This window comes from Sorex fumeus, unplaced genomic scaffold (genome assembly GCF_029834395.1).
Source record: "Sorex fumeus unplaced genomic scaffold, SorFum_2.1 ptg000188l, whole genome shotgun sequence".
NCBI lineage: Eukaryota > Metazoa > Chordata > Mammalia > Eulipotyphla > Soricidae > Sorex > Sorex fumeus.
The window spans coordinates 340,448-368,111 of NW_026606245.1; the positions used below are offsets into that span (position 1 = coordinate 340,448).

Consider the following 27,664-nt stretch of genomic DNA (forward strand, 5'->3'; position numbering starts at 1 on the left):
GTGAGTCATTTGATCCAGTTAGCCCTCGAGGGATCTGGTCAGCCCCTCGAGGGCTGCTGACTGCCCCGTCCGGCCCCCTCTGAGGGTTATCTGGCGAGTCGCCTCAGTGTTGCTCCAGCGCCTGTGTGTTGTAGCAGCCGGGGGGCAGGTGGTCCCGGATGTGCTCCAGGTTGCGGACGTCGGCCAGCACCGTGTCGATGCTGCGCTCCAACGAACTCAGCTGCCCGCTCTGCCGCCGGGTCCGTTCCTCCAGCTCTGCCATCAGCGGCCGCAGCTGGTTCTGCACCTGGGCCTTGGCCCGGGACAGCTTCAGCTCCAGCTGGATCAGGCCGTCCTCGTCCACACCGCCGGGCTGGTCTGGTTTGCGGGGGAGGGGAGGAAAGGGGCTGAACATGGCGGCGTGGGGGGAGTCAATGTTCCGCGCGCTCAAACCCACGGGAAACTCGGGCCAAGACTCCGGGCCAGAATCGATGCGTTTTGCTTGCTTGGGGCCACACCCGGCGATGCTCGGGGCTGACTCCTGGCTCTGTGCTCAGGGATCACTCCTGGTTAGGCTCGGGGTGCTATAAGGATGGGTCCTACCCGGCCATGCACAGGGGTTACTCCTGGCTCTGCACTCAGGAATCTCTCCTGGCGGTGCTCGGGGGACCCTATGGGATGCTGGGGATCGAACCCGGGTCGGCCGCGTGCCAGGCCAACGGCTTCCCTGCTGTGCTATCGCTCCAGCCTTTCTTTCTTTCTTTCTTTCTTTCTTCCTTCCTTCCTTCCTTCCTTCTTTCTTCTCTCTTTTCTTTCTCCCTCCCTCCCTCCCTCCCTCCCTCCCTCCCTCCCTTCCTTCCTTCCTTCCTTCGTCACACCCGGCGATGCTCAAGGGTTCCTCCTAGCTCTGCACTCAGGAATCTCTCCTGGCGGTGCTCGGGGGACCCTATGGGATGCTGGGGATCGAACCCGGGTCGGCCGCGTGCCAGGCAAACACCCTCCCTGCTGTGCTATCACTTCAGCCTTTTTTTCTTTCTTTCTTTCTTTCTTTCTTTCTTTCTTTCTTTCTTCCTTCCTTCTTTCTTCTCTCTTTTCTTTCTCCCTCCCTCCCTTCCTTCCTTCCTTCCTTTCTTTCTTTCTTTTTCTTTCTTTCTTTCTTTCTTTCGTTCTTTCTTTCTTTCTTTCTTTCTTTCTTTCTTTCTTTCTTCTCTCTTTTCTTTCTCCCTTCCTTCCTTCCTTCCTTCGTCACACCCGGCGATGCTCAAGGGTTCCTCCTAGCTCTGCACTCAGGAATCACTCCTGGCGGTGCTCGGGGGACCCTATGGGATGCCGGGGATCGAACCCGGGTCGGCCACATGCCAGGCCAACGCCCTCCCCTCTGGGCTATCGCTCGGGGCCCTGAATGCCATAGTTGGTTTTGTCTGTTTGGTTTGGGTTCGGGGCCACACCCAGCAGTGCTCAAGAGCCTGGGGGGCCCAGTGGGATGGCGGGAATATGAGCCGGATTCAGCTGACGGCGAGACAAGCGCCCTCCCCGCTGTGCTGTCTCGGGCCCCACCAGGGACGTAGATTCTGCTACTCTGAGGAGCGATTCTGCACTGCCCGTTCTCTCTCCTCACTGTGCTCTCCGGTAACTAGATCTGTCGCACAGTCACTCACTGCCTTGGGCTCAGGGTTAATCCACAGCCACTCGCTGGCCTGGGGCTTAGGGTTAATCCATGGCCACTCGCTGGCCTGGGGCTCAGGGTTCATCTGCGGCTTGGCTCTGTCTCTGGGGGCCGACCCGGCCATCAGGAAGTGACTTAAGAGCTTGTCTTGGTCACGGCCCGCAGCTTAGCTGTGCACTGACTTGTGTCAAACGCTGAGGTTGAGTTTGTGCAGGTTACGTGTTAGCGACTGAGGACTTAAAAGCAAATCAGCACGGAAGACAGACTCCGGGGCCCTGGGACCCTGAAGGCTGGAGCTGATGGCTCTTGGTTTGGGGTCGGAAGGCAAGTTTTCATTCGACCAAGAACGAATCTGGAGGGGCTGGTGTGATAGCACAGCGGGGAGGGTGTTTGCCTTGCACGTGGTCGACCCGGGTTCGATCCCTGGCATCCCACAGGGTCCCCTGAGCACCGCCAGGAGTAACTCCTGAGTGCAGAGCCAGGAGGAACCCAAAAAGCAAAAAAAAAAAAAAGTGATTCCTGAGCACATAGCCAGGATGCAACAGCCTAGAACAGTGACCAAAGCTGAAGTGGGAGGCAGCTACCGGAACCTTCTTCCGGGGCCCTAACGGCACCAGCTCTTCGACCTACAAACTTCCAACCCCAAGGGGCACGACCAACAACATTTCAACCTTTTTTTTTTTTTTTTGCTTTGTGGATCACACCCAGTGATGCTCAGGGGTTCCTCCTGGCTCATGCACTCAGGAATTACTCCTGGCAGTGCTCGGAGGACCCTAGGGGATGCTGGGAATCGAACTCGGGTCGGCCATGTTGGCTGCGTGCAAGGCAAACGCCCTCCCCGCTGTGCTATCGCTCCAGCCCCCATCAACCCATTTTAGAGATGGTCAAGGCGAGTTCAGAGAATACCCAGAAGGAGCCCCAGATACCTGGTTCCCTGCCGGAAGGTTCTAGACAATCTCCGGCTGGGGAGATGGGGAGGGGAAGGGGTGTGCCATCTGCCCAGATGAGGCCCAGCCAGTCCTACCTATCAGGTGTAGGATACTGTCCAGTGCGTCCAGCGTCTCCTGGACGGAGACGCCCGCGCTTTGGGCTCTCGTCTCCGCCCTCTGGGCCTCGCTCATCACCTGCGGGAGAGAGACGTGAGGGTCCCTGTGAGTCCCCCCTCCCCCGGACCCCTCCCCCATCACGCTGGCAAGTCCCAGGGGCGCCGCTGGAGGGACAAGGAGACTCACCCTCTGCACGGCGTCGGCCCCGGCGTCTAGCGCCCGCCCCCGGCTGTCCAGGGCGCCTTCCATGTCCCTCAGCTCGGTCCGCAGCGTGGCCAGCCCCTTCTCGAATGCCAGCGCACCGTCAGCCGTCACGTTGGCCTTCGAGTTCAGGCTCCCCATCTCCTGGGAGGGGAGAAGGTGTGAGGAGAGACACAACAGCGGGCGGGGGGCCAGACTTGCAGGGGTGAGGCCACTCCCGGCGATGCTCAGGGCTGGCTCCCGGCTCTGCACTCAGGGATCACTCCTGGCGGTGCTCGGGGGACCCTAGGGGATGCCGGGGATCGAACTCGGGTCTGCCGCACGCAAGGCAAGTATCAAATGTTCAAGCAACAGTATAGCAGGGAGGGCGATGGGCTTGCACGTGGCTGACCTGGTTCAATGCCCGGCATCCCCTAGCCCCCCCCCCCCCCCCAGCACTGCCAGGAGTGATTCCTAAGTGCAGAGCCAGGAGCCAGCCCTGAGCATCGCCGGGTGGGACCCAAAAAAGCAATCAATCAAATCGATCAATCAATAAAGAGCGATGAACCGGGGGTCTGGGCAATAGCACAACAGATAGGGCGTTTGCCTTGCATGCGGCCCACCCGGGTTCGATCCCCGGCATCCCATAGGGCCCCCCGAGTACTGCCAGAAGTAACTCCTGAGTGCAGAGACGGGAGTCAGCCCTGGGCACCGCCGGGTGTGGCCCAAAACAAAAAAATCAAATAACGGGAGTTGAAAGTGAGGAAGACGCAGTCAAAGGGCGCCCGTCGGAAGGCAGCTGCGGGGTTAGACGGCGCCGGGTCCCGGGAGAACGCGGCCTGGCGGGTCCCCGCGGTGCCCGGGGCTGCTCCGTGCCCGGCCCTCAACTCACCTGTTCCATCCTGCCCGCGATCTCCAGGGCCTCGGTGGCTGCCAGCTTTGCCCTCTGGGTGTCGGTGACGGCACCAGCCAGGGCCACCTCGGCCTGCTCGGTCCTGTCGCTGGCGGCGGCCACCGTCTGGCTGATGAGCGGCAGCCGGCGCAGCGCCTCCTCCGCCTCGGCCCTCTTGTCCCCCACCTGCAGGTCGAACTCTGAAGGGCGGGCGGGGAGGGACACAGAACGAAAGTCCTTGGGGTGGCAGAGCGGAAGTCACAGTCCATCCGAGGGGTGGGCGTGGTGGGCGTCCCTCCCAAAGACGCACACATGCACACGCACACACACATGTACAGACATAGACATGCACATACACGCACACATACACACGCACAGGCATGTACACACACGCACACGCACACACACCACAGACATGCACACGCGCACACATGTACATGCACACACACGCACACACATACAGACATGTGCACACACGCACATGCTCACACACATGCACAATACAGATATGTACACACACACATGTACACACATGTGCACAAACATGCACAGACATGTGCATACACGCACCTATATACACGAGCACACATGTACACACATGCACACATGCATACACACATGCGTACACACATGCATCCATACACATGTGCACACACCAACACATGCACACACTCACACATCAATACATATGAAATACATATGAAAACACACGCACGCACACAAACATGCACATGCACACACACCAACACACATGCGCGCACACATGCATACACCCACATTCACACCCCCCACACGCACACACACATGCGTACACCATGCATCCACATACATGTGCATACACACGCACACACCAATACATATGAAATACATATGAAAGCACATGCACGTGCACATCCACACATGCACACACATGCATACACCCACATCCACACACCCAATGCACACATGCACACACAATGCACATACACATACATGCATACATACACGCACATATACATAAAAAACATGCAAACACACGTACACACATGCACACGCACGCATATCAACATACACGCACACATGCATATACCCACACACACCCACACACGCGTACACACATGGACACACATGCACGCACAAGCACACACAATGCACACACGCATACACACCAACACACACGCACATGCAAACACATGCACACTCACACGCACGCACACCAACAGAACACGCACACATGCGCACACACACGCGCACGCACACGCTCACCAACACCTCCCCCACCCTCACCCCCACCCCCGCACACACTCACACCGACACACACACACACACACACACACACACACACCTCGCAGGTTCTTCAGGATGCCCTCGACTTCGTAGAAGGTGGCGTTGCCCATGCTCAGGGCCTCCTGGGCCCGGGTGTGAGCCAGGTTGACTCGGGACAGCAGCTGCTCTGATTTCTGGGAAGCGACACACACGTGGGCACAGCGCCCCGCACTCCCTCCACGCCGAGCTCAGAGCAGGGGTCGTGCCCCTCCCCCCGCACCCACCCCCGCCCCAGTGCCCAGGGGGCCTCAAACAAACTATAGATTCAATTTATGATTCCCCTTAATTGCATTTTCTTCCTCTTCTTGCTTCTTGGGTCCCACCCGGCAATGCTCAGGGCTGACTCCCGGCTCTGCGCTCAGAAATGACTCCTGGCGGTGCTCGGGGGACCCTAGGGGATGCTGGGGATCGAACCCGGGTCGGCCGCGTGCCGGGCCAACGTTCTCCCTGCTGGGCTCTCACTCTGGTCCCAGTTTAGCAAATCTGCATGGAGCCTCAAGTCACTGTCTGGCGTCCAGGAGAATGGACGCGACCAAGGCCACATCCAGGAGGGCTGAGCCTAGCCCTGGCATTGAGGGTGGTTCTGTGTTGGGCTCTGAGCTCCCAACAGCCACGCCTGGGTCTCGACAAGCAAGTCCCAAACTCGCGGGACGGCTGGACCAGCCTACCTGTCTCGAGTCCTTCCCCTCCTGCAGAAGCGAGCGGGTGGCCTCTTCCCAGCTTCCCAGATCGGTCCGCACGCGGTTAAACTCATCCGTCTGCCTGGCCACCAGGCTGGACAGGGCGTCCGCGCTTTGCTGGATCCTGTTCACTTCCGCCTAGCAGCCAGAGATGGGAATGAGTCGGCATTTTGGCACTTCTGCCCGGGCATTCGTGACCCCACCCGCCCCCTCTGTGCCCGGCGTTGGCCTTGCATGCGAAAGGACTCGGTTCGATCCCCGGCATCCCATAGGGTCCCCCGAGCACCACCAGGAGTGATTCCTGAGCGCAGAGCCAGGAGTCAGCCCTGAGCATCGCCAGGTTGGACCCAAAAAACAATCAATCGATCGATCAATCAATAAAGAGTGATGAACTGGGGGTCTGGGCAATATAGCACAGCAGGTAGGCATTTGCCTTGCACGCGGCCGACCCGGGTTCGATCCCTGGCATCCCCTAGGGTCCCCCGAGCATCACCAGGAGTGATTCCTGAGTGCAGAGCCAGGAGTCAGCCCTGAGCATCGCTGGGTGGGACCCCAAAAGCCAAAACAAAACAAAACAAAAAAACAAAACAAAAAGACATTCTTACCTATTCCATAAAAACTCCAACATATCTGAACACAGAATTGCTTTAAAAGTGCCATGAATGACAGGTGAGGGACAATTCTTACCATAACGAGACCCAAGCATGAGATAAAACTGAATGTCACATGCTTTAGGTTCCAGAGTTGAGGACCTAATTTGTGCAAATGAGGATAGGTATTTTATTAAATTGCCTTAAGTGGTTTTCATGTTCTTATTTAGAGAGGTCAAAATCATATAGGAATCGTTATTGGGCTTTGATGGATTTATTTTCTGATCATCCCACTTGCCAGTTCTTAACGCGTCCCTGGAATAAGCAAGAGGAAGTAAGTTTGTTCTGTGCCAAGGGGAACAGGTTGGGACTGGGAGCAAAACTCGGGGTATCGGCGAAGGAAAGTCACATCGGTGGTGTTGGAACATTGAATACTCGAAACGGACTGGAGCAACAGCACAGCGGGGAGGGCGTTTGTCTTGTATGCGGCCGACCCGGGTTCGATCCCGGGCATCCCCTAGGGTCTCCCGAGCACCGCCAGGAGTGATTCCTGAGCATCGCCGGGTGGGACCCAAAAAGCAAAAATATGAATACTTGAAACAACTGGATAGTGAACAACTTTGTAAATCACGGTGTTTTTCATAAAAAAAATCAATAAAAAAAAAGATGGGCCACATTTGTGAAAACCATAGTGAATGCCTTTTTTTTTTATGAGGTAGAAAGCGGTCTCTCCACGTACTCAATTTGGTTTGAGAGTTTGTATTTGGGTGCGGGGTGCGGGAGATGTGATTTGGGGACACAGTCGCGGTGCTCAGAGGCTACTCCTGGCTCTGTGCTCAGAAGTGACCCCTGGCAGTGCTTGGGGGACCATACTCAATGTCGGGAGTCATCTGCACGCAGGGCCTGTGCTTTGTAACTGAGCTGCCTCCTCACTCAGACCCCCGAATTAATAAATTTAGATTATTAAAGGAATTTATGGCCGAAACAATGCCAAATTGGTTTGTTTTGTGTTTGGGGTCACACCCAGTGATGCTCAGGGCTGACTTCCGGCTCTGCACTCAGGAATCACTCGTGGCAGTGCTCGGGGGACCCTATGGGATGCCGGGATCGAACCTGGGTTGGCTGCGTGCAAGGCCAACGCCCTGCTTGCTGTGCTATTGCCCAGGTCCCTGGTTCATCACTCTTTATTGATCGATTGATTGATTGATTGCTTTTTGGGTCCCACCCGGCGATGCTCAGGGCTGACTCCTGGCTCTGCGCTCAGGAATCACTCCTGGCAGTGCTCGGGGGACCCTAAGGGATGCCGGGGATCGAACCCAGGTCGGCTGCGTGCCAGGCAAACTCCCTCCCTGCTGGGCTCTCTCTTCATTCCAGAAACGGTGGCAAACTTTGATCCTATCAGTAATGAACCAAGTCTAGAAACTTCCCAGAGTTTCCAACAGACCCCAGAGCTCAGCTAGAGGCAGAAGTTTGTCCCCCCATGGTCACTCTCAGGATAAGGTCCAGGACCCTCTAGGGAGACCAAGGGTAGAAATAAAGAATGAAGAAACAGACGAGAGAGAGAGGACAGTGACTGGGCATCTGTGTGCATGCAACCAACCCCCTGTTCCACCGCTGGCAGCCCTGAGGGTCCCCCGAGCACCGCTGGGAGTGCTCCCTGAGCACTGAGCCAGGAGTAACCCCTGGCTTCAACTCCGAACCCAGCCCCCCACCCCAAAAATAAATAAATAAAAGAGCAAGGGAATGAACAGTGAGAAGGAGAAATGTCAACACAGAAGGCAGTGTCAGCCTGAATGAATGAGGGTGTCGTGGAACTTTCTAGAAGTTTCTAGAACTTTCTTTTTCTCTAGACAAGGAAGCACTATGGTGCCTGGCTGGCCGTCCACGGGGCACAGCCCAGAGGCTTCTCTCACCTGGAACGACTGGCCGGTGGCCCCCTGGAGCTGCGCGGCCTCCTCCGAGAGCCGTAGACTCTGCTGGTAAGAACCGTCTGCCTCTGCCGTGGCGTGGGCCGCCGCTCGGGTCAGCTGCTGGGCTCGGGCCTCGGCCTTCTCCAGCCTGTGGGCAGTGGAGAAAGGGGGTCCAGTGTCCACTCCCCTCTGGAAGCTGCCACGCAACCCGCCACCTTGCAAGTCAGCCCTGGACTTGGTGGGGCCATGATTTCTGTTCATAGTTGCAACACCAGCCATTTATTTTTATTGATTGATTGATTGATCGATTTTTGCTTTTTGGGTCACACCCGGCGATGCTCAGGGGTTCCTCCTGGCTCATACTCTCAGGACTTACTCCTGGCACTGCTCAGGGGACCCTAAGGGATGCTGGGAATCGAACCCGGGTCGGCCACGTGCAAGGCAAACGCCCTCCCCGCTGTGCTATGACTCCGGCCTGTGTTTTTACTTCCTCTCCTGGGAACCAGGCGTCTGGGCCGTGAGTGCGTTAACCCGGGGGTGGGGGGGAAGATTGGTCCTCCGAGGGCCCGTCCGTACGTACCTTCCCTTGAGGCCTTGCACCAGGGTCTCTTCCAGGCCCCCCTCTGCGCCCCCGCTGCCCTGCTGGGCTTGGCGGGCCAGAGCCAGCGCCTGGCGGGAATAGCCGTCGGCCTCCTGGGTCAGTCGCTCTATGTTGCTGGCCGTCTCCTCGTGGCTGGACAGTCAAAAGCAAGAATTGGGGGGGAGGGGAAGGCAGGGAGGTCACAGTTCAGCCGCGTGACACCCACAGGGTGCAGGAAGAAAGGGGCTGTTGGCGTGTGGAAGGTTCTAGAAGCCTGTATTGGGATGGGGCCTTTTGGAGTGGAGTGGGGTTGCGGGCCGCCTCCAGATGCTGAAATATGTATATATTTTTTTAGTCTTTTTCTTTTTGGGTCCCACCCGGCGATGCTCAGGGCTGACTCCTGGCTCTGCACTCAGGAATCACTCCTGGCAGTGCTCGGGGGACCCTAGGGGATGCCGGGGATCAAACCCGGGTCGGCCGCGTGCCAGGCCAATACCCTCCCCGCTGTGCTATCGCTCCGGCCCCTTTTCAAGGTGATTTCAACAGATGCCCGAGTGCCCTTTGTTCCTGCTTCATCTCTAAGACAAATCTGAGTTTTTTTTTCCAGTCTAGGGAGTAACTTTTTCAGGCAGGGTGATGATCCCCATATTTATGGAGCGAAAGAACCACTGGCCCCTGGGTCACAGGTCCCAAAGCTAAAGAACAAATTAGAAATCTGTAATGAACAAATTACATGCAGAACTTAGAGCTAGTTCCTATCCCAGAGCTCAGTGCAGTCAAAATAAACCATAGGATGGGGCCGGAGCCATAGCCCAGCGGGGAGGACGTTGGCCTTGCACACGGCCAACCCAGGTTCGATCCCCAGCATCCCATAGGGTCCCCTGAGCACCGCCAGGAGTGATTCCTGAGTGCAGAGCCAGGAGTCAGCCCTGAGCATCACTGGGTGGGAACCAACAGGCAATAAATAAATAAATAAATAAATAAATAAAAACAAAGAAAAGGGAAAGCCCTCAGTCTGCCCCGCGCCCTGCATGAAAACAATCCCGGTTCTGAATTCCACTCAGGATTAGCAGGGCAGCGGGCTCGGGCTTGGAGCAAGGCTGGGGGTGGGGGGGTGGGGCGGGGGTGGGTCCCTGCAGAGCGGGTTTGGTCCCTGCAAGCTGGCCCCCAACTGCCGACAGACAGCCAGGGCTAGGGCTTGTCTCTGCGCGTTCCCAGGCGGCCGGCAGCTGGGCCCATCCAGGCGCTGATTCACGGCAGCCGGCAGAGAGACTGCAGGGGACGGACCCCAAGGGCCACCGATGACTCACGGGGCATCTGGAAGAGTCACAGCCCAGCTGCCGCCGCCCCCAGCTCCCCACCGACACCCCTAGACTTAAGGGGTTCCCGAATCCCCGAGGCGTACACCCACCCCCCACCCCCGTGCCCAGCGTCCTTAGTGTTGGACCCCTGCCTTGCTCACCTGTCAGCCAGTCTCGTGGCTTCCTGCGCCAGATGTTTGAAGCCGTTGGGCCCCTCGTAGCGGTCGGCGGGGGGGATGTTCTGTGGGAACGAGTCTTGGTTGAGGCCCCGCGCTTGGCCAGGGACACTAAACAAATTCGCATCTGTTCGCTCGGAACAGCCTGTCCTTGGACACGCACGGTCCAAGCCCCAGGCCTGGGCCAGCATCCCGGCCTGGCCCTGGCCTCAAACCAGAAAACAACAGCGTTTATCACGAAGGAGAACGGACACCCACGCTCAGAAGCCGTCTCTAGGTCCGGAGGTGTTAAAAAAAAAGAAGGGTGGTTTCTTTTTGTTTGTTTGTTTGTATGCTTTTTTTTTTTTTGGCTTTTTGGGTCCCACCCGGTGATGCTCAGGGCTGACTCCCGGCTCTGCACTCAGGACTCCCTCCTGGAGGTGCTCGGGGGACCCTAGGGGATGCTGGAGATTGAATCCGGGTCAGCTGTGTACCAGGTCAACGCCCTCCCCGCTGTGCTGTCCCTCTGGCCCAAAAGGGGGGTTTCTATGGTGGGTTAGGATAGCAGGAAGGGCGCTTGCTTCCTGTGGCTGACCTGGGTTCGATCCCCAGCATCCCATAGGGTCCCCCAAGCACCGCCAGGAGTGATTCCTGAGTGCAGAGCCGGGAGGAACACCTGAGCATCGCCGGGTGTGGGCCAAAAAGAAAAAAAAATTAAATTAATAAAATAAAATAAATTTCTATGGAGTGGGAGCGAAACGAAGGGGCAGGAAGGGGAAGGAGAAAGGGAAGGGAAGGGAAGAAGGGAGGGAGGGAGGAAGGAAGGAAGGAAGGAAGGAAGGAAGGAAGGAGGGAGGGAGGGAGGGAGGGAGGGAGGGAGGGAAGGAAGGAAGGAAGGAAGGAAGGAAGGAAGGAAGGAAGGGGAAAGGGGGGAGGGAGGAGGGAGGGAGGGAGGGAGGGGGGAAGGAAGGAAGGAAGGAAGGAAGGAAGGAAGGAGGGAGGAAAGAAAGGAAGGAAGGAAGGAAGGGAGGGAGGGAGGGAGGAAGGAAGGAAGGAAGGAGGGAGGGAGGGAGGGAGGGAAGGAAGGAAGGAAGGAAGGAGGGAGGGAGGGAGGGAGGGAAGGGAGGGAGGGAGGAAGGAAGGAAGGGAGGAAGGAAGGAGGGAGGGAGGGAGGGAGGGAGGGAGGGAAGGAAGGAAGGGAGGAAGGAAGGAGGTAAAAGGAGAAGGAAGGAAGGAGGACTTGGCCGACGGAGTCTTTGCCCGAGGGTGCCTGGTTCGCCCGCCTGCCCCTGCCCCCCGAGCACTGCGAGTGTGTGTGGGGGGGCGCCCGCACTCACTGCCCCCCGCAGGGCGGCCTCGCTGTCCTGCAGCTGCAGCTGCAGCTGGGCGATGAGCCTGTGGGCGTCCTGGGCGCGGTGCCGGTTCTGGTCGCTCAGGGCCCGCACGCGCTCGGCTGCCCGCTGCAGCCCGTCCAGACGCTCCCGGAAGCTGCTCTCCTGGCTCCGGACCTTGGCCAACTGCTGATGGAGGGTCCGGAGGGCACCTGCATGGAGAGGGGAGGGGCGGAAGGGAGTGAATGCAGGTGGGGGAGGAGAGCCCACCAACCAGGGGCCGGAAAGATGGGGCAGTGGTTAGCGCTGACCTGACACGCGGCCCACCTGGGTTCTTCAATCCCACCCCGAGCCACACCCAGCGTCTCTGATCTTGCCTGGCCGTGCTCCCACCACTGCCCAACCGGGACCCTGACCCAATCCCCCCGCCCCCGGCCGCTCCTGTCACCTTCTGAGACTTGGGCTTCTCCCAGCACGTCCCTTAATGCCTGCTCGGCCCTCTGCATCCGGCCCTCCAGCTCCGCGCTGGGCACGGCGCCGCCAGCCTGAGCCTCGGAAACCAGCAGCTCCAGGCCCTGCAGCTGCTGGGTGAACTGGTCCAGCTGCAAGACACGGGGGGAAACTGAGACTAGGCAGAGGGACACGGCGAGTTATTTAATTGGGGACAGTTTGGGCCCCACCCGGCGATGTTCAGGGCTGACTCCCGGCTCTGCACTCAGGGATCACTCCTGGTGGTGCTCGGGGGACCCTAGGGGATGCCGGGGATCGAACCCGGGTCGGCCGCGTGCCAGACCAACGCCCTCCCCTCTGGGCCATCGCTCCCTCTTTATTATTATTGTTGTTGTTATTATTATTATTATTATTTGGCTTTCTGGGTCCCACCCGGCGATGCTCAGGGCTGACTCCCGGCTCTAAACTCAGGAATCACTCTTGGTGGTGCTTGGGGAACCCTATGGGATGCCGGAGATTGAACCCGGGCTGGCCGGCCACGTGCCAGGCCAACACCCTCCCCTGTGGTTTATTTTGACTGCACTGAACTCAAGGATAGGAACTAGCTCTAAATTCTGCATGTAGTTTGTTGATTACAGATTTCTACTTTGTTCTTTAGCTTTGGGACCTGTGACCCAGGGGCCAGTGGTTCTTTCGCTCCATAAATATGGGGATCATCACCCTGCCTGAAAAAAGTTACTCCCTAGACTGGAAAAAAAAAACCCTCAGATTTGTTTTAGGGATGAAGCAGGAACAAAGGGCACTCGGGCATCTGTTGAAGTCAACTTGGAAAGGGGCTGGAGCGAGAGCACAGCGGGGAGGGCGTTTGCCTGGCACGCGGCCGACCCAGGTTCGATCCCCGGCATCCCCTAGGGTCCCCCGAGCACCGCCAGGAGTGATTCCTGAGTGCAGAGCCAGGAGTCGGCCCTGAGCATCGCCGGGTGGGACCCCCCAAACCAAAATAATAAATAAAAGAGGTAGCGTGTTTGCCTTCCATTGCAATCCATTTCATCACCCCCCCACCACGACCCTCGCACAGTCCAGGGGGTCACAAATCCGGCTCAGCCTTTAGCCCTCAGCCAGGAGGAGCCCTGGGAGCACCATGGGGTGTGCTCCCCACAAACAAAACTTGCTTCCCAAACAGGCTGTCTCTGCACTTGGGGCTTCTCCCTGTGTCTTCCCCTCCCTGGTCCCCAGGTCGCCTCCTTCCAGCCAAGTCCTAACCAACACCAGTCTCGACTTCCTTCATCTCTGGAATGCGAACAAGACATTGCGGGAATCTGTTTCTCCCGGGCCAGTACTGGCCACTCGCTGGACTCCCGGCTTCTGGCACCAGTCCTTCCCTCTTCCCTCAGTTTCGCAAGGACATCTCTTGGGGGACACGGCAGGGAGAAAGTGTCCTATTGGCTCAGAAAGAGCAAGTGGACGTCAGAGCCAGGGATGGGGCGGGGACTGGGTGGGAGTCAGTCGACGTTCCTCACTCCCTGCCCCGTGGGACTCAGGGAAACGGCAGATTTTTTCCCCCAAGACTCTTGTGTGTGCTGTGAAAATCCAGGCCCCGGCCCAAATCATTCCACCCGCCGGGCGGGACGGGATTTGCCCAAAGGGTTTTGAAAACGGTATTAAAAAAATAAAAAAAAAAAAAAAACATGAGCGGCCCCAGAACGAGATGACAGTGAAAAGGGTGTTTGCCTTGCATGCGGCCGACCCGGGTTCGATCCCCGGCATCCCCTAGGGTCCCCCGAGCACCGCCAGGAGTGATTCCTGAGCACAGAGCCAGGAGTCAGCCCTGAGCACAGCCAGGTGTGGGCCCCAAACAAAACAAAAGCAAAAAAAAAAAAAAGCTCAACTTAGAACAGTGTTACTATGTTACTACAATCTTTATAGTATCTAATTTTTATTTTGATTATTTACTTATTTTTAGCTTTTTTGGCCACACCCGGTGATGCTCAGGGCTGACTCCTGGCTCTGCACTCAGGGATCACTCCTGGTGGGCTCAGGGGACCCCAAGGGATGGCGGGGATCGAACCTGAGTATTCCGCATGCAAGGCTAATGCCCTTCCCACTATAGTAAATTTTAAAGAAAGAGCTACTCCTGGATCAAGGTGCTTCCCCTGCACACAGCCGACCCATATTCGATCCTTGACATTGCTATGGTTCCCTGAGCACCATCTGGGATCACTCCTGAGCACAGAGCCAGAAGTCAGCCCCGAGCACAGAGCTAGGAGTCAACTCTGAGCACAGAGCCAGGATTCAGCCCTGAGCACAGAGCCGGGAGTGAGCCCTGAGCACAGAGCCGGGAGTGAGTCCTGAGCACAGAGCCGGGAGTCAGCCCTGAGCACAGAGCCCAGAGTCAGCCCTGAGCACAGAGCCCAGAGTCAGCCCTGAGCACTGCCGGATGTGGGCCCCTCCACAAACACATAATTTTTTCCTGATGGGGACAAAGGGCAGGGACCAGGTCATACCTGCATGGTGACGCGGCTGTAGCAGGCAGGGCAGCTGGTCAGCGCCGCCAGCTCGCACCGGGGCCCCTGGTAGCCCGGCTTGCACACGCAGCTGCCGTCCTGGCGACATGGCACGGGCTCTGAGCCTGCGGGGTTGCAGCCGCACGCTGGGAAATCAGAAGACAGAGCATGGGCGTCAGCGCTGAGCGTCTGCTGCCTCCGAGGAGGCCTCCGGGACTCCCTAGGCGGGAGGGTCCCAAGAACCATCCGGCATCTGGGTTCCCGCGCACACACACACACACACGGGCACACACAAACAGACACACACATACACACACAGAGGAATGCACACCTGCAGTACACAATGTACACACAGAAGTACACACACACACTGTGTCCTCACAATTCACACCCATGCACACAGCACACACATGCAGGCATGCCCACATACATGCTCACGAACCGTGCATGCAAGCACACAATAAGCACTGCACACGGCACATACGTGAACACAGGTGCAATGTCCTCACCCCTGCACACACATGCAGAAGGCAGCGAACACCCATGCACTCAGTGATGCACAATTATACATATACCGACATGAGTGTACACAGGCAGTACAGCCTAGCCCACGTGTGAGAAATGCACACACGAACACACATGAACACACGTACAGCGTCCCCACATATGCAGAAGGCAGGGAACACAGACACACACGTGCACAGACACACACATGCACAGTCACACATGCATACATGCAAACACACATGCATAGATATGTACACACAGATGCACATACAAATATGCACACAGACTTTCACAGATGTGCAGATACAGACACACGTGTACACACAGACATGCATCTCCATAAACATGCACACCAAGACACATGTACACTGCACCTATGTGCACAAACACATGCACAGATATGCAGAGACATGTATACATACACATGTGCACAGACATGCACACACAGACACATACACACACACACACACATACACACTGGCCCCTGCCTCAAGCCATGCCCCTACCTCGACACTTCTTCTCCGGGTTGGGGTCCAGGGGGTCCCCAAAGTAGCCGGCTCTGCACTGGCCGCAGTGGGGGCCGGCCGTGTTGTACACGCACTTGAGACACTGGCCTGTGAGGCGGTCACAGTTGCCCGAAGTGCTGGGGTCCACGTTGTGGTTACAGTCGCACGGTTGGCATGGCCTGGCGGGGCCCCGCTCCCCGAGGGGGTCTCCAAAGTGGCCGTCGGCACACAGCTCGCAGCGGGCACCTGGGGGGAGGGGACACAGGGCCTGGTTTTGGGGACCACCCGCAGAGCCCCAGCTCAGAACACCAAGGGGACGTCTTGGGACCATCCCTCCACCTCTGTGCAGGGGAGACACACGTTGTTCATCCCAGTGCAGAGCCCCCCGAAGTTGCTCCCCGCCCCAGTCAGACAATCCCCCCGGGGTGCACAGTGGCCCTGAGAGTTGGAAACGGGAACGCAGGGGCGGTACCTGTGACCCCCGGGGGGCAGCTGTGGCAGACCACCTCCTCCGTCTCGGGCATCACAGCACAGCTGAAGCCCGGGTTGCAGGGGCACGGCTTGCAGCTACGGGGGTCGTGGGGGTCGTTGTAGAAGCCCACGGGGCAGTCGGCACATTCCACGTCGGGGTTCTCGTCCCCCGAGTAGCAGTCTCCTGGGAGGGGCAGAGGGGGCAGACACTCCCGTCACGTGGGTGCCACGTGGGGGTCACCACTGACCCCTGTCCCATTGGAACCACACGTGGGCTCTACACTGACCCATGTTTTATGGGAACCACGTGTGGATTCAACACGGGAACTTGTGTTCTACGAGAACCACATATGGACTCACCATTGACCTGTGTTCCACGGGAACCATGCGTGGACTCTACACTGACCCATGTTCCACGGGAACCATGCGTGGATTCAACGCTGACCTATGTCCTATGGGAACTCGTGTTCCACGGGAACTATGTGTGAATTCACCACTGACCCCTGTTCCACGGGAACCATGCGTGGACTCAACACTAACGTGTGTTCCACGAGAACCACATATGGAGTCTACACTGCTCGTGTTCCATGGGAACCATATGTAGATTCAACACTGACCCCCCCTTTCCCACAGGAGCCACATGTGGACTCTACACTGACCTGTGTTCCATAAGAATCATGCGTGGGCTCAACACCAACCCGTGTTCCACGGGAACCACATGTGGAGTCTATACTACTCGTGTTCCACGGGAACCATGTGTGGATTCAACACTGACTCGTATTCTACAGGAATCACACGTAGACTCAACACTGACCCATGTCCCAAGAGAACCACTTGTGGATTCAACACTGACCTATGTCCCATGGGAACTCATGTTCCACGGGAAACACAGGTGGAATCACCACTGACCTGCCCTGTTCCACGGGAACCACGTGTGGAGTGTACTCTACTCGTGTTCCACAGGAACCATGCGTGGACTCAACAATGACCCATGTTCCATGGGAACCCTGTGTGGATTCAACAATGACCCGTTTTCCACGGGAACCATGTGTGGACTCAACACTGATTCGTGTTCCACGGGAACCATGTGTGGAGTCTACACTGACCCATGTTTCACGGGAACCATGTGTGGACTCAACACATTCGTGTTCCATGGGAACCATGTGTGGAGTCTACATTGACCTGTTTTCCACGGGAACCATGTGTGGACTCAACACTGATTCGTGTTTCACGGGAACCATGTGTGGATTCAACACTGACCTGTTTTCCACGGGAACCACACGTGGACTCAACACTGACTCATGTTCCACGGGAACCATGAATGAACTCAACACTGACCCCCTGTCCCACGGGAACCACGTGTGGATTCACCCCTGACCTGTGTCCTAGAGGACTGCGTGTGAACTCACCCTAGACCCATGCGGACCCTGTACGGATTCACAGTTGATCTGTGTGACCCAGACACCACATATGAACCTCCCTGGCCTGAGTCCCCCACGAGCCCCACACAGACCCCTCAGTGATGTGCCTTCCACGGGGGGACGAACCCACTGCTGTCCCCCTACTCGGGACACCTACCAGGTCCCTTAACCCTCTGCACCCAGCAACCCGACTCAGCCAGGCGGACACTGACGCCCTCTGGGCTCCCTGCACCTAACTGCAGCCCCACAGGATGCCCTTCCCAGTCTCTTCCTGCCCGCCCACCCCCTGTCCTCTCTGCAGACTCCAGGGCCCTTCCTCCTCCCCATCTCTGAGATGAATGCTGGCACGGCCTCTCGCTCCTTCATGCCCCCAGCCTGCCCCCAAATCCCACATGTCCCCTCACTCACCTGTGTCTGGGTCGCAGGCGCCGCCTCCCTGGCAGTTGCAGGGGATGCAGGAGCCAAAAGGCCCCAGCCGGGCCGAGTCCCGCTTGTAGCCAGGAGCACAGTCCTGGCAGAACTGGCCCCGGTACCCGGCGGGACAGACACACTCCTCCACCCAGAGAGCTGGGGCGCCCGAGACGGGCCGGGCCGAGACCAGGGTCACGTTGTCCAGGTAGCCGGTACCTGCAGCCGGAGAGAGGCAGGTAGGCGCGTCTCTGATATTCCTTCCCCCGAAGTCCCTTCCCAGGACACCTAGCACCCAGCCAGCAACTCGACTTCGAGGAGGCTGGAAAAGTCGGGGTTCCTTGCTCCTCTCTCCTGAGCTGGGTCATGGGGTTCCGTCACCCTCTGCCTCCTGACCTCCTGCCTTCACTGCGGAAAGGGAATCGGGTGGTGTGTCCAGGGCACGAAGAGTCTGAAAAGTGGGACTAAAACCCCTTTTCCTTGGGGCCGGAGTGATAGCTCAGTGGGGAGGGCGTTGGCCTGGCACACGGCCAATCAGGGCTCGATCCCCGGCATCCCACAGGGTCCCCCGAGCACCGCCAGGAGTGATTCCCGAGTGCAGAGCCAGGAGTCAGCCCTGAGCATCGCCGGGTGTGGCCCTGAATGCAGAAATAAAAATATTTATTTGCTGGAATCAGAGAGAGGGAGCACAGCGAGTGAGGAGGGCCTTTGCCTTGTACACGGCAGACCCGGGTTTGATTTCAGCATCCCCTAGGGTCCCCCGAGCACTGCCAGGAGTGATCCCTGAGTGCAGAGCCAGGAGTCAGCCCTGAGCATCGCTGGGTGTGGCCCATAAAGCAAAAATAAAACGAAAAAACAAAACAAAACATGAGTCCTGGCCCTTTGAGACTCCTTGAGCAAGGAAACCTGGCTCATTCATTCATTCATTCATTCATTCCCAGGGGGCTCTCTCTCTCTCTGAGGAGCTTCAAGGAGAATCATCACCGTGCCGGGGGCATTAGACCCAACGTGAAGACCCTCCTGGTCATTTATTTAGCCTCTTGTGAGGAAACTCAGAGCCCAGAGAACAGAGACAGGTACCAGGAGGGCCATCGAAGGGAGATCGACGCCCCTTCCTGCCTCCCCCGAACGGTTCCACTCACTGTATTCCCCGAAGGTCGCCCGGATGCGCAGGGCCGTGAGGTTCCGTAGTAAACGCCGGAACTCGAAGTAACTCAGCTGCGGGCTCCAGTGACTGCTCGGATGCTCATTTAGTCTGCAGGGGTTCAAAGCCAACCACTTAATTTTTATAACTTTTTTTGGGGGGTCACACCCGGCTATGCACAGGAGTTACCCCTGGTTCATGCACTCAGGGATCACTCCTGGGGTGCTCGGGGGACCCTATGGGATGCCGGGGATCGAACTTAGGTCGGCTGCATGCAAGGCTAACGCCCTCCCCGCTGTGCTATTGCTCCAGCCCCAATTTTTGTGACTTTTTGTTTCGGGGGCTCCTGGGACCACATCCGGCGATGCTCAGGGTTGACTCCCGGCTCTGCACTCAGGGATCACTCCTGGCGGTGCTCGGGGGACCCTCGGGGATGCCGGGGATCGAACCCGGGTCAGCCATGTGCAAGGCAAACGACCTCCATGCTGGGCTATCACTCAGGCCCCAAATCCAACCATTTTTGTTGTTTTTTTGTTAGTTGGGGGCCACATCGGTGATGCTCAGGGCTGACTCCTGGCTCTGCACTCAGGAATCACTCCTGGCAGTGCTCAGGGGACCCTAGGGGATGCCGGGGATCAAACCCAGATCCGCCACAGGCAAAGCAAACACCCTCCCCACTATACTATTGCTCCGGCCCCTAGTTGTATATTTTAAGCCTCCTCCAGGAAGCTCTCCATGATCGCACCCTTGCAGTGGCCAAGTCGGGCCTCTCAGAGCTATTTCCATGCCCCGGTGCAAAACCCGCATTGGGCAGAGACAGAACTGTGGGTGGGTGGGTGGCAGGGGACTCTGTGTCCAGTGCTCACGGGACTCCGCTCCTACCTGAAGGTGTAGGTCTTGGTGATCCCACAAGGCAATGTCCTTCCCGGGGACATCAGGGGCGCCGTGACCCGAAGACCGGCCCCTTCCAGGACAACATCGTGGGCCGACGGGCGTCTGCCCCCCCGATCCACGCGGTAAGCAAACGACAGGGTCTGCCCATAGCTGACCTGCTGGTTGCCGAGAAACTTGGCTGTGGGCACAAAGGGGACAGGGTTGGTGGCGGTGGCCGGCTGGACGGGCGCCCGTGGCTTCCTGGGGGACAGTCCTGCAGGCAGACCCCCACGGCCCCCGGGAACTCGTGCGCTGAATGGGGGCCTGTCTGGGGCCATGCAGGGGGGTGGACGCTCCTGGCCTCGTGGCCGGCAAGCCCCTCTCTGAGGATGATGACCCTCATGGCCCCCGTTTTTAGAAATCATCCCTCGGAGACCACCCCAGTGATCCCGGCCAGGGCCCCCCAACTCGGAAACAGCTGAGCTCGACGCCACCAAGCTCCAGAAAGATCCAGATGGGCTAGAGGTGTGTGTGTGTGTGTGTGTGTGTGTGTGTGTGTGTGTGTGCAGTGCCTCACGCTGCCTAACGGGCACAGATGTTTCCCCCCAGCGTCAGAGTTGATGGCAAACGGGGTCACCGGGGGAGGCGGGATTCTTCTTTCCACCCAGCAGGCTGATGTTCGCAAAAGTCAAAAAAAAAAAAAAAGGCCTGGGAACCTCATGGGAGGCAAAGATATGAACCAAGGTTGGGGTTCTAGAACATTCTAGAAGGGTCCAGAACCTTCTAGAACATTCTGGAAATGGTCTGGAACTTTCTGCTTTCTAGCATTGTCTATAGCCTTTGAGCAAAGTGTCTGTCTAGGACTCACAAGGGTTGGGAGCTCTAAGCAGCGTCTGTTTCCACTTGGCCGTCACCTCAAAAGACATCCACAGATGTGCCTCATCCTCCGTGCCTAGCCTCGGAGCCCAGAAGCTTCGTCTGTCATCATGTACTTATTACATGATGTAATAAGTTCCAGCCTGACTTCCCGGACCTTCTCCATCCGGTCCTGCTCCACTCTGGCCCAGCCTGTGTCTTGGTGACTTGATCAGATGGGACACAAGTCCCAGCTTCCTGCCCTCTGGGGACGTGACTTTTCATTCTGATTTTTTTTTGCTTTTGGGGCCAGAATAGTAATGTTCAGGGTCAGGGGACAGGCAGAGGCGACACCGGGGTCTAACTTGGGCCTCCTGCTTGCAAAGCAAACGCTCCAGCCCTTTGACTAGCTCCCTGACCTTTCATTCTGCGTGTGTGTGTGTGTGTGTGTGTGTGTGTGTGTGTGTGTGTGTGTGTGTTTATTTAATTGGGCAGTAGCAAACCCGGCAGTGCTCAGGGGACCCTGTGGGATGCTGAGGATCAAACCCGGGTCAGCCACATGCCAGGCAATTGCCCTGCCCACTGCCCTATCTTTCCGGTCATTGGAACTCTGTTTTTTTTTTTCTCTTCCAAGTCTGCAAAATAATAATAATAATAATGCATTGTCCTCCCATTGTTCATCGATTTGCTTGAGCGGGCCCAGTAACATTGTGAGACTTGTCACTGTGTTTGGCAACTCGAAGACGTCACGGGGAGCTTGCCAGGCTCTGCCATGCGGGTGAGATCCTCTCGGTAGTTTGCCGGGCTCTCCGAGAGGTGTGGAGGAATCGAACCCAGCTCGGCCGGGCCGGCTGTGTGCAAGGCAAATGGCCTACCGCTGTGCTATCGCTTCAGAATCATCATCATCATAGGTAGCGGGAGTATCTCCCCAGAGAGCACCTACCAGGAGCTACGAAGTAGACGGGATCCCCCCGCCGTGAGGAAGCAAAGACGTCCCGGTGGCGTTGGGACCACTGCAGGTTGGCCCGCCCGCCGCTCCCCTGCTCTGCCCGCCAGCCGTCAGCATCTGCAACACAGACAGGGCCGCCCGCATGCCAGGCAGAGCTCGGCGGAGCCCGGCCAGGCATGCGGCAGGAAGCAAGTGTGGTTGCTATTGTCTGGGAGAGGGACACCCAGCTACACCCCAGGGCGCCCAGTCGTGTGGGGACACAGCCCAGACCTCTTGCACGCCAGCCTGGCTCCGGCCCTTTCAACTCTCTCCCTGGTCCTAAGGGGCAGCCGTCAGGGCTACACCACGGTGCCCAGGGGCTATTCCTGACGCCTGGCAGTGCTCAGAGGAGCATCTGCCCTGCTGGGTGATCTCAAATGAGGCTTGGTGAGGTACAAGGCGAGTGCCTTAACTCTGAACTCCTTTGGAGTTCTACACTCGCGGATGGTCCTCCGGGTCCCCTGGGGACCTTGGATGCAGACTCTAGTTTCTCATTCCCACACACACGCGCTTGGATCACTCCTGGCGGTGCTCGGGAAACCCTAGGGGATGCCGGGGATCGAACCCGGGTCGACCGCGTGCCAGGCAAACGCCCTCCCCGCTCTGCTCACAGCCCCTGATCTATCTCGTTTCTATTTTGGAGGGGCTCAGTGAGGCTCAGGGATTACTTGGGCCTGCACTCAGGGATCACTCCTGGCGGTGCTCGGGGGACCTTAGGGGATGCCGGGGATCGAACCCGGGTCGGCCGCGTGCAAGGCCAACGCCCTCCCTGCTGTGCTATCACTTGGCCCCCTCTAGATCCACTTTTGTCTGATGCCAGCTTTGTTTACTTGTTTGCTTTTTTGGGTCCCACCTGGCGGCGATGCTCAGGGCTGACTCCCGGCTCTGCACTCAGGGATCACTCCTGGCGGTGCTCGGGGGACCCTAGGGGATGCCGGGGATCGAACCCGGGTCGGCCGCGTGCAAGGCCAACGCCCTCCCTGCTGTGCTATCACTTGGCCCCCTCTAGATCCACTTTTGTCTGATGCCAGCTTTGTTTACTTGTTTGCTTTTTTGGGTCCCACCTGGCGGCGATGCTCAGGGCTGACTCCTGGCTCTGCACTCAGGAATCACTCCTGGCGGTGCTCGGGGGACCCTATGGGATGCCGGGGATCGAACCCTGGTCAGCCGCGTGCCAGGCAAATGCCCTCCTTGCTGTGCTATTGCTCAGGTCCCTGGTTCATCACTCTTTATTGATTGATTGATTGATTGCTTTTTGGGTCCCACCCGGCGATGCTCAGGGCTGACTCCCGGCTCTGCACTCAGGGATCCCTCCTGGCGGTGCTCGGGGGACCCTAGGGGATGCCGGGGATCAAACCCGGGTCGGCCGCGTGCCAGGCAAACACCAAAAAACATAGGCTGGCCTATGGCTCTGGTCCTTGCTTTGGTTTTGGGGCCACACCCAGAGGTGCTCAGGGCTTACTACTGACTCAGGGAGCAAACCAGGGCCAGTCACGTGCAAGGCAAATGCCCTGCCCACCATATTATCATTCCAGCTCCCCAGGACAGTTTTTTCTGCTGTGGTTGGCATTCTGTTCTGTTCTGTTGGATTGGGAGTTAATTCAGTGAGCAAAGTAAGACTCACTTTACTTTTTTTTTTTTTTTTTTTTTGCTTTTTGGGTCACACCCGGCAATGCATAGGGGTTACTCCTGGCTCTGCGCTCAGGAATTACCCCTGGCAGTGCTCAGGGGACCATATGGGATGCTGGGAATCGAACCCGGGTCGGCCGCGTGCAAGGCCAACGCCCTCCCCGCTGTGCTATCTCTCCAGCTCCTACTTTCGAAGTTCAAAGAGAAATTCGGGAGCTGAAAGCATGTCAGACTACTCTACGTTTGTTTTTTTTAAATTTTTTTTCTGAGAAAGTGCACAGTCAGCAGTGCTCAGGGCTGACTCCTGGCTCAGTGCTCAGGGATTCCTCCTGGCAATTTCTCCGGGGACCCTACGGGGTGCCGGGGATCGAACCCGGGTTGGCCATGTGCCAGGCAAGCGCATTACCCACTGTGCTATCTCTCTGCACCCCCCAGCTGTCATTTTTCGGAGACGCGATTAGCCGGCGGATTGTCCTGGCGGCTGAATGTGTGTGGCTGGGCCTTGTTCCCGGGGCGGCTCTTACCCTGCTGAAACGTGGAGCTGACCCTGTGCACGCTGTAATCTCCGGAGCTGTGGCACGTGGCTGAGTGACCGTAGCAGAAACACTGGGTGCAGCCCTCAGGGTTCCCAGCCTCTAGGTGGTAGTAACCTGGGCGACACCTGCAAAAAATTGGGCATATCAGTCGGGTCAGTGGGAACTTCCATGCCTGGAACGACCTTCTTCGAGGTGTGTCTTGCTTTTTTTAAAATTTTTTTTGGGGCATCCCACCCAGTGATGCTCAGGGCTGACTCCCAGCTCTGCACTCAGGAATCCCTCCTGGCTGGTGCCCTGGGGACCCTATGGGATGATGCCGGGGATTGAACCCGGGTCAGCCGCGTGCCAGGCCAACGCCCTTCCCGCTGGGCTCTCGCTCCAGCCTCGTGTCTTGCTTTGTCTTTGGGCCACACCTAGCAATGCTGCTGGTGACAGCTGGCGGGGCAGGACTTCAGGACACACTCCATAACTCCATAGTGGGCTACACTGCCCGCTTTTAAAAAAAAAAAAGTCGATCCCAACGCACTGCTTAAAGCTAACCGATTAACAACTGGCTGGGCCTGGGAAAAGTTATTTAACCCGATGCCCATCTGATAGGGAGTTAATATCAAAGATACAATAGATACTGGTAGAACTTTTTTATTTTTGCTTTGTTGGGTCCCACCCAGTGATACTCGGGGTTGACTCCTGGCTCTGCACTCAGGGATCACTCCTGGCGGTGCTCGGGGGACCCTATGGGATGCTGGGAATCGAACCTGGGTCAGTTATGTGCAAGGCAAACACCCTCCCCACTGTGCTATTGCTCCAGTCCCATATATTATTTTTTAAAAAAATATTTGGGGTTTTGGGTCACATCCGGCGATGCTCAGGGCTGACTCCTGGCTCTGCACTCAGGAATCACTCCTGGCGGTGCTCGGGGGGACCCTTGGGAGATTGAACCTGGGTCAGCTGCAAGCCAGGCCAACACCCTCCCCGCTGTGCTATCGTTCCAGCCCCAGCCGTAGAGCCTTTATTATTTTTATTTATTATTATTATTATTATTGTTTGCTTTCTGGGTCGCATCTGGCGATGCTCAGGGGCTCCTCCTGGCTCTGCACTCAGGAATCACTCCTGGCAGTGCTCCGGGGGCCCTATGGGATGCCGGGATCGAACCCATGTCAGCCGCGTGCCAGGCAAACGCCCTTCCCACTGTACTATCACTCCAGCCCGTGTAACAAGATTCAAGGGAGACATGTATCACACAAACATGTAAGTGTCCCCTTACCGTGCTTATGAAACGGAAGAGGGACCCATGGCTGTGTTCCAAGTACCCAAGACGGCTGAGGCTTTGAGAACAGAGGGTACCAGGAGGGTCCCCCCAGAATGGCACCCTGGGGTGGGGGTCCTCGCTGGCACCACCCGCCCCAATCCACACGCACCTGTCACAACGCTGCCCGGTGACAGCTGGCTTGCAGACGCAGCGACCCGACTCACACGGCCCCGCGATGCCCGCTGGGTCACAGTCGCACTTGGGGTCTCTGGGAAAGAAGGAAAAGAAAGTGTGGGTGGGGGAATGAGTCCCGGCAGCCCCGACTCAGGCCCCAAGTTGAGTGCTGGCACCCCGGGGACCCCACTAGCACTCGATTGCACCCAGAAGAACGGGTGAGTGAGCTCAAGCCACCCAATCCAGCCAGCGAGGTGCCTCAGAACCCCAAAGCCTGTCACCAGAACGGAGAGTCCCCCTGGGGGGTCACCGGGGCGGGTGTACCAGGTTGCAGGGTGCAAAGAGAGGGTGAGAACTTGAACCCGGAGCCAAGCGGGTGGGAAGTTCTTGGCGTTCCGGTCTCTGGCCATGAGCTCACTGCAGACCCCTTTAATCCCCCTCTCCCGGGGTGGCCAGACACTATTGGGGTTCAGGACTCCCCTACAGTGGCATCGCGGGGTCGGCCCCGGGGACTCACAGAAGCCGCTGGTCCCGGGAGCAGCCCGCCTCGGTGAGCGTGTGGAAGCCTGGCAGGCAGCGGTCGCATTTGTCCCCAGTCACTCCGGGTTTGCAGCGACACCGCCCCAAACTGTCACACCGCGCACTCAGAGCACCTGGACGGAGAAGGAGAGGAGGAGGGGAAATGGTTAATCTCTGGCTGCTGCAAGGGGTGACCACTGAGAGGTGGGGAGACTAGCTAGAGCCCTAACCACTGCCCCATCTTTCCGGCCCTTAATTTTTTTTTTTTTTTTTTTGCTTTTTGGGTCCCACCCAGCGATGCTCAGGGCTGACTCCTGGCTCTGCACTCAGGAATCAATCCTGGTGGTGCTTGGGGGACCCTAGGGGATGCCGAGGATCGAACCCGGGTCGGCCGTGTGTAAGGCAAATGCCCTCCCCGCTGTGCTATGGCTCCAGCCCATTAAATACCATTTTAAAGTCACAGCCTGGTGAAAGAAGGAGCTGTTCGTTTGTATATTTTGGGGGGAGGGTGGGACTTCACACCTGACAGTGCTCAGGGCTGACTCCCGACTCTGTGCTCAGGGGTGACTCCTGGCGGGGCTCTGGGGACCCTACAGGGTGCTGGGGGTTCAACCCAGATGGGGCGTGTGCAAGGCCAGCCCCTTCCCCACGGTGCCGTCGTTCCACTGGGTTTTGGAGCTTCACTAAGGAGACACCAGAGCTGGTGGGTTGTGAGGTGTTTGGAAAAGCCCTGATCAAAGCTGAGCTTCCCTCGAACCCTCGGCCACTGGGCCACCCGTGCCCCTCAGTCCTGGTCAGACTTCCTGGCCCGGGCCGGGGGCCGCCCCAAACGGGACTCGGGGCTTGGAGATGCAGCCCCCACAGGTTCCAGAAGCTTCCCTGCTGCTCCCCAACCTACCTTTGGCGTGGCAGGCGCACGGCCGGCAGCGCTCATGGTCCTGGGGCCGGTGGAAGCCGTCCCTGCAGCGCTCGCAGCGGCGGCCGTCCGTGTTGTCCGCGCAGTTGACGCAGCGGAGCCCGTCCCCCGTCTGACGCTGCAGCTCCACATCGAACACACACTGCCGGGACTTGCCGTTGCACTCGCACACTGCGGGCCAGAGGGGCATCAGGTCACGGCACACGGCGGCCACGCCCAGCCCCAGCGCAACTGCACAAGTACGGGATGGGCAGTACACAGCCCGCATGCCACGGGAGCCACGCGTGGTCTCAACACTCACCCGCGTTCCACGGGAGACACGTGTGGACTCACCACTCACCCACATTCCATCACTGACCCACATTCTACCTCTGACCCGTGTTCCACAGGGACCACGTGCGGATACACCACTCACCCACGTTCCACCACTCACCCGTGTTCCATGGGGACCACATATAGACTCACCACTGACCCACCTTCCACAGGAATTACACGTGGACTCACCACTCACCCACATTCCACAGAAGCCACTTGTGGATTCACCAGTCACCTGTGTTGCACGGGAGTCACACGTGGACTCAACACTCACCCGCATTCCACAGGAGCCACGTGTGGACTCACTGCTCACCCACATTCCACCACTGACCCATGTTCTACCTCTGACCTGTGTTCCACGGGGACCACATGTGGATATACCTCTGACCCGCGTTCCACAGGGATCACGTATGGACTCACCACTCACCCACGTTCCACCACTCATCCGTGTTCCATGGGGACCACATATGGACTCACCACTGACCCACCTTCCATGGGAGTTACACATGGACTCACCACTCACCCACATTCCACGGGAGTCACATGTGGACTCACTACTCACCCATGTTCCACCACTCACCCAT

The 27,664-nt window shown here is 57.9% G+C and overlaps 1 protein-coding gene across 1 annotated transcript; it reads right to left on the minus strand.

Annotated features, from left to right (window-relative positions):
- Window positions 1-27,664, minus strand: LAMC2 (laminin subunit gamma 2). Its single transcript, XM_056107996.1, has 23 exons — window positions 27,643-27,664; window positions 26,748-26,936; window positions 25,848-25,983; window positions 25,326-25,424; window positions 23,896-24,032; window positions 21,698-21,820; window positions 19,909-20,098; window positions 19,025-19,137; window positions 17,883-18,101; window positions 16,055-16,237; window positions 15,583-15,828; window positions 14,570-14,715; window positions 12,064-12,217; window positions 11,622-11,827; window positions 10,291-10,370; window positions 8,829-8,981; window positions 8,235-8,396; window positions 5,737-5,872; window positions 5,088-5,202; window positions 3,764-3,963; window positions 2,878-3,036; window positions 2,670-2,769; window positions 1-357 (listed from the first exon to the last, which is right to left on the minus strand). Exons 1-23 carry the CDS (start codon window positions 27,662-27,664, stop codon window positions 104-106), a joined length of 3,522 nt encoding a protein of 1,173 aa, XP_055963971.1. The 3' UTR covers window positions 1-103.